This window comes from Lipotes vexillifer, unplaced genomic scaffold (assembly GCF_000442215.2).
Source record: "Lipotes vexillifer unplaced genomic scaffold, Lipotes_vexillifer_v1.1 scaffold664, whole genome shotgun sequence".
NCBI lineage: Eukaryota > Metazoa > Chordata > Mammalia > Artiodactyla > Lipotidae > Lipotes > Lipotes vexillifer.
Genome location: NW_006782421.1, coordinates 173,683 through 180,922, shown reverse-complemented (window position 1 = coordinate 180,922; position 7,240 = coordinate 173,683). Strand labels below are relative to the sequence as shown.

General features: G+C 38.0%; 1 protein-coding gene across 1 annotated transcript in view; it reads right to left on the bottom strand.

Moving 5' to 3' along the window:
• Positions 1–2,381: 2,381 nt before the first annotated feature.
• Positions 2,382–7,240, bottom strand: part of ABCA5 (ATP binding cassette subfamily A member 5) — a 53,427-nt gene continuing 48,568 nt past the window's right edge. Inside the window, exons 34-38 of the mRNA XM_007455265.1 lie at positions 6,653–6,772; positions 5,402–5,551; positions 4,943–5,022; positions 3,598–3,653; positions 2,382–3,073 (exon numbers count right to left, since the gene is read on the bottom strand). Of these exons, the coding sequence (XP_007455327.1) occupies positions 2,966–3,073; positions 3,598–3,653; positions 4,943–5,022; positions 5,402–5,551; positions 6,653–6,772 (514 nt within the window). The 3' untranslated portion in view covers positions 2,382–2,965. The remainder of the gene's footprint in view (positions 3,074–3,597; positions 3,654–4,942; positions 5,023–5,401; positions 5,552–6,652; positions 6,773–7,240) is intronic.

The following is a 7,240-nucleotide window of genomic DNA, read 5'->3' as shown; positions in this document are numbered from 1 at the left end:
AAAATTTATAAAAAAAAAAAAAAAAAAAAATACAGCATGATTTTTCCTCAAATTCAGAGCACATTTAGAAGAAAATGTTGTGTGACCAACAGAACAATAAAAGCATGACAACACTTACCCTAAGTAGAATTGTGCCCCAATAAAATAGTGTTACTACCACTAGCAAAGCATCTGTCATATTATATTAAAGTACATAAGTATCTAACCTCTTCCTACTAGAGTCTAAGATCTTACATGGCCAAAGTGGATAGTTATTGTTCTATCCAAAGAACCCATTGCTTGAAACTTGATCACTAAGATGTCTGTTGAATAAAATTACTCTAAAAACATTTTAATGATAAAAATATTGGTTTTAGATAGTTTGGGCCAATTTAAAGGAAAAACAAGGCTTTAAAGAAAACCCACGGCCTTTTACTGAGAACAAACTGGAAGAAAGATTAAGAGCTCACAAAGAGAAATGTAAAGGACGCTCATCATCGTGTTTTTCAGGCCTCGTTCCTGACGCTGCAGACAGATGTTCGCATTATTAGTCACGAACCATGGTCGCTCCGTGAAGTCCGGGGCTTCACTTTTAAGATTTGATTGTGGGTGGAAAATATAAGGCAGGTGATGTGGCTTTTTCTAATTTTTCCTAATATATGTATTTATATTTATTTGTATTGGTACAGAAAAAACGTTTTGAGATTATAATTTAAGACATTTTGAACTGTACACTGTCAATAAAGATAAATTTCATATTTGACCTGCTGTGTCCTTTTCTTCCCACCCCACTTACCCTTGTTTTCCTAAGTAGTAGTTAAATTATACTTCTGAATAGAAAAAATTCTCTTACTGTGAAAAAATGGGAACAGAACACTCCTACATTTTAATTTTAATTAAATTAAAATAATTTAACTCATGACCAAAATATATTCACTCTAAGTATGTAAAAACTTTTTTTAAAAAGTCCTTTAAAAAAAAAAATGCTTACAAGAGCACGATAATAGTGAAGTAGCTGAATGAACTTAATAGATAGGAAACGTGATTATGATTGGTCAGCAGAGCTACAAAAACACGGCCCCGCAAAGAGAAACCCTGGGTATTTACATGAATATTAGACACTAAAAGATATCTCTTTACGGCACTGGTTAGCAATGACTTGCTTAGAAAATACAATGTGCTATTTACTAATTTATCTACAAAGGTAAAGATTTTCTTTCCAAGGTTCCCTGACTTGTCTTCATCGTGTAGTACTGTAGTTTAAAAGTTACAACTTTTACTAAAGATGGAAAAGCGAGATTCTCAGGTGAAGAGCCAAATGGTAGGTATCAGGAGGCAAGTGCCTGGATAATAAAGATTAAACACACTAGGCCACTGCATGCTACGAGGGGAAGGAACTTCGCTGCAGCTTGTGGAATCCGACCAGAGGCTGTAAAACAGCTCATTTAGATTAGTTAGAAGACAGACCTCTGAGACGGCAGGTAACCTACCTGCACTGCTAGCAATGTGGCCAAAGCAACAGAGGGAGGTATCAGCCATGTACCTTGTACCGGGGCTGAGAAAGGCACACTATTGTACATCAGCTGCTAGAGCCTTAAAGCACAGCTGTCTTATTACACGGGACGGTGAAAACTTAAGTTTCACCTACGTTAGTTAACAGCTTCATTAAAGGGTTTGGATCTTCAGAGGAGCTCAGCACCAAATTCTTCTGCTGCGGCTGCTGTGCTTTAAGACTCTTCGTAAAGCAATAAACACACCCCTAATATATTTGTTTTCACAAAGTTAATAACTCTCACTCATCTGGTTGAAATATAATGTCCACTAGTAGGATTTATACTATATTATATCTATAGGCCACACGTGGGCTCTACAAGGAAATATTTCTAATCCTGTCTTAACCATAATCTTACTTCAACTCTGTCAGAGAGTGAAATTCTGGTTTCTTATTAAAGAGGATTATGTATGGTTTACTTATCCTTAATTTCAGGCCCAAAAGCTTATTTACATTCCACCACGTTCCAAAGTGAATCTGAGACGAGTAACTAAATAAGTCTACACGGTGATACAGTTAAAACTCTAAAAAGGAGAGAGATATTCAAATAATACAGTTTATTTCTAGAATAAAAGAAAATGTGCCCTTTGGAAGGAAGATGACAAGAAAGTTTCTATCTTCCACAAGGGGTGGAGAACAAGGTATGGCTTAATTCTTGTAGCTCCTCTAGACGTCCGTCATTCTAGCCACAAACAGTCAAAGAATCAGACTATTACATAATAAGATTCTACACATAGTCTTCCACAATAATGGAAACACCTCTGAATTTTACCGTAAGCAAAAGAACTGTCACAAGAGCACTGTACCTGAGTTACTTATGTCTAAAATCACCTAACAGAACAAGGTCTCGTTTCAGTTATTCTGGCTGATGAGTGCCACCCAGTGAATGTCACTTCCTGCAGACCTCTACGTGCACTGAGACTGTCCAGTGTTCAGGTTTTTAGGATGCCAACTTCCATCCAGTTCTTTTAGAAATTAAAAAGGAGAAGCAAACTTTTGCTTTATGTCTCTGTTCTATATGTTATTTAGGTATTCGTTTTTTAATTTAGATTGGGGTATTACATACTTACGTAACGAGATGGTATAAACTTAAAAGATAACTGTTCAGAATAAGATGATTCTATCACTATTTCTTCAAACCATAAAAATCACAAGCACTGTTTCTGAAAAGTGAAAAAGTACATGTTCAACTTCACGTACAGACTACAGTGCAGTATACTTCAGATACAAACGCGCAGTTTCAATGCACTATACACAAGTTTCATTTGAAGAAAAGCAAAACACACAACCAACAGCATTTCAATGAACGAAGTCAGGAAAATCCCACGTGCTTTCATGGTTCTCCAATTACCGTTCAAGCAATAAACGTTTAAACCAAAGTTAAAATAAAGCGAAAAAGAAAGAAATGCAGTAAGCAGACTGAGCAGCACGAATTCAAAATACGACTCTGTCTTCCTGTGTCCTTTCCCACCAGAGTGTGCTGTTCGAAGCACCACAAGTGTTATCCTCTTCCTCTTGTTCTTTAGTGAGTTCTACAAAAACCTAAATGAAAATAAGTTAATGAACACAATATTCTGCTGTGCAACTACCTTAACAAAAATTTTAACTAAATCAGCAATGGCATAAGGCAATACCTAATTACATTAACCATTCAAGTATCAAGAGATACACTGCCATTAACATTACTTAAACAGAATAATCTCCACTAATCCCACAAAAAGATGAATGTTACTTTAGAGGATTAATAGATTATTTGTTTTTTTGATTGATATATTAAAGTAGCATCATAAAAAATATTTATAAATATCTAAGCAATGTAATTTCAGATGGGCTAATACGAAATACCACCCATCATGACTCATTTTCTTCTAACTGAAGAAAAAATACTGAGCTATTCAAAATGAGCAGATGGAGAAGCTCAAGTTGTTATTTACAAAGTTTAGGAATATTCTGTAGCGATTGGTCTCTGGCTCACAATCTCCTTCCCTGTCCAATATATACCTAAACAATTAGAGGCTGGACACGTTCTTCTGCAGAAGGACTTTTTAAATTTAACTTGATAGTACCTGTTCCAATGTCGCCTGAGAAAAGCTGTATTCTTCAATGGCAAAAGTACGTTTCGCTGTTAAAATATAAAAATAATATTTCACTTATTAATATTTTTAAGTAATAAAATGGCAACAACTACTGAGTGGCTAACAATCTGGTTTTTGTTGTTGTTTTTTTAATCTCTATAATCAACTCATTTCGATTTAAAGCTGCCAATACAGGTCACTTTCCTCTATCTGCTTCCTTTCTCTCCCAGCCGCCCAATTCTCCACGGCCCTAAGCGCAACGTATTTCATGGGACGGACTTGCCTCACTCTCCTTTTCCAAGCAGCCCCTCTTTCCCCTCCTTTCCTCTTCTCCCTCATTCCTCCTGTTTTCATGTTTCTTTTGCTCCTGCTCTGTCTCTCCCATCCCCCAGTCCCAGTACAGTCCACTCTGGACTTCTTACACTAGATTCTGGATATTATCGGTCACGTGTCCATATGCTTTCCTGTATTTATTTTAGGTCCGTCTGCATTCTGGCCCAATATCAAATTTCTGGTTTTCTATTCATTCCTTTAATTCTCCCTAATTACTTCAAATGTTCTCTTTAATCATAAAGAAAACACTAGGAGGGACTTCCCTGGTGGTCCAGTGGTTAGGACTCTGTGCTCTCACTGTGGAGGGCACGGGTTCAATCCCTGGTCGGGGAACTAAGATCCCACAAGCCGCGAGGTGCAGCCAAAAAAAACAATAAAAGTATATTTAATGAAGTAACGCTTTTTTTCTTCTTTTAAAAAGAAAGCACCAGGAAGTTTCGTAGTTTCCAAATGCCGTAAAATAACCTGTACATGAATACGTGCCCCATCCAGGAGACTGCCTCTCTCTGCTGGTGAGGTATCTTTATCCCACCTAACATTTATTTTTAAAATGCCAAGATCCAATAAACTTCTTTAAAGTTTAGATTTAGGAATGCCTACCCTCTTGCGCTATGGATTTTCCTCTCCCTTCCCTGCCTGCCACTGGTGTCTTGCTACCATTGCTACCTCTCTGGTCTAATACGAAGTAAGGATTCACGAAATTCAGTGCTCCCACTTCTGGACTGAACTGGTGAGGGCTAATTAAGATGAACTTTCTCAGAGACGCAACGTGAAAAACCGCGGTGAAGTCCAGAGTGAAAGGTTTACACTACAATACAGTTAATCTACAAAATCCCTGGCGTGTGAGTATTTACCTACAGTTTAAATTAAATTAGTAATAAAAGGTCATCTTCTTACTTACCATAGTTTCTACAGTAAACTTGAGTCCCAACTTCTAAACTTCTTAATAAAATTCTTTAATAATTCTAAAGCTACCTCATAATGTTTTTCAAATATTACTTACCTTCTTCCAGCTTAGAAAAAGATTGTGAAAGGGACTGAACATTCTCCTTAGGAATTTTATAAGCCAAAATAGAAGAAAAACTGAAAGCAAAGATAAAATACAGGTAAATTCAAAATAACTACTGTGCATTCTGAAGCTAAAGTTCAACATTTTGCAAGTTCAAAATAAAACTCCAATAACTTACTTTGATACTTATTTAGATAAAAATTATTTGAAATCTTAAAATATTTCCATTCACAATAAAATAACTCTCTCATTACTCCTGGATAAGAACTTTAAAAACTTTAAATACTATTACATGTTGAAAGATCTAACATTAAAAATGAGTCAGCTTCATAAAACTCCATTCATCAAACTACGTTAGTCCAATACTGGTTATACGACATTTTTTCATTAATCCTGAATACAATAACCAATTTTTACGATTATTGCTCGTAACTAAAATTTTAAAATCTTCACCTTTCCTGACGGCTTGCATTTGGGAAAATATGCTGAATTTCTCTTTGAAGACGGTCTACTTCTAGGTTGTCTATCCAGTCCTTTAATTTGATTTCCAAAAAGTATCCTTTTCCAAATTTACTCTTTAGATGTTGGACTGTCCCAATACATCTGTAGTAATTTTTAAAAGGAAGTACAGATATAAGGTAACCTGACAGTTTTGAAGATAATTTCTCACTTAAGAATGATTTAAATAAAATTCCCACGTTGGAATACTTGTCAATTTATATAAAAGTTGGAAATATAAGAGATAATACAGAGTTTTCATATACCCCTCCCCCAATTTCAGTTTCCCTAATGCTGTCATCTTGTGTTATTACCGCGACACATTTGTCAAAATTAAGAAACCAACACCGGTATATTAGTACTGAGTTTACTGCCTTTACTTGGACTTCACCGGTTTCTCCACTAATGTCCTCCTCCTGCCCCAGAGTCCACCCGGGATCCCGCTGTGCTGTGTGGCCACACCTCCTCAGTCTCCACTGCTTGGGGACACTTCCTTATTCTATCCTTCTGGGTCTTGGTCATGACTTGGACAGTTTTGAGAACTGTTTTTGTAGGATGTCCCTCAATTTGGGGTAGTCTGATGTTTTTCTCACGATTAGACTGGGGTGCGGGTTTTCGGAGCAAAGGACACAGAGCTGAAGTGTTTTCTCATCGCGTCCCAGGGGGCATGTGATGACCACGTGGCCCTGCCTGCTTAGGGTGGTATTTGTCCCATTTCTCTGCTGTAAAGTTATTATCCAGCCCTTCCCATACTTCAGAATACAGACTGGCTTTAAGTCCAGGCGACACTTGGGAGATACTACACAATCTGGCATCTTTCTGTAAAGAGATGTGTCTCTACTCCCACATTTATTTACCTACTCCATCGCTTACCTATATGAGTATGAACTCGTATATTTATTTTATACGCTGGGTTACAATCCCATACAATGCCTACCAATTCTTAAAAAGAGCAAATATCATGCCTGAAAATAACACTCTCAGTTGCTGAATAATTAAGCCAATTCCAAATGCAGAGTGGCTGGCCAATTTTTGGAAAAAAGTAACATACTTCCAAGTGATTCTACAGAAAGCTGATAAAACAAGGGAGCATTTTTTAACATTTAAGCTAATGTGTATTATTATAAGTTTCTGAAATGACGGCGTTCAAAATCCAGACGCCTGCCCCGCCCTGCGCCCCTCCCCCTCTCCGCGGCAAACAGCCACCTTAGCTGCCCAGACACCAGGATAGCCACTCGGTCACAGACAGCCTCCACCTCCTCCATGCAGTGAGTGGCCAGGATAGCTGCCCGCGTTTTGTTGTTAAACGCAGCTCTAATTGCTCTCCTACAAAATACAAATAAAACGAAAAGAAGGGAAGGTGGCACCTGAACGTTCATGAAAACACCTGAGTTTTAAAAATCCAACTATTTGGCTAATTTAAATTTATCAAATATCATTGCTATAATTAGTATATTCTGCCCAACTGTGATTCTTCTATCCCAACTCATTTTACCTTATGTTTGAAAGCTTGTCAAATGGAAAGAAAGTTCACGATTTCAAGCGTTTCTATAGGTTAAAAGTATGCTAACCAACTGATTACAGAAACCGATGGCTTTTCATGTTATAACAAAAATAGCCACAGGGGGCTTCCCTGGTGGCGCAGTGGTTGAGAGTCCACCTGACGGTGCAGGGGACACGGGTTCGCGCCCCGGTCCGGGAAGATCCCGCATGCCGCGGAGCGGCGGGGCCCGTGAGCCGTGGCCGCTGAGCCTGCGCGTCCGGAGCCTGTGCTCCGCAGCGGGAGAGGCCACA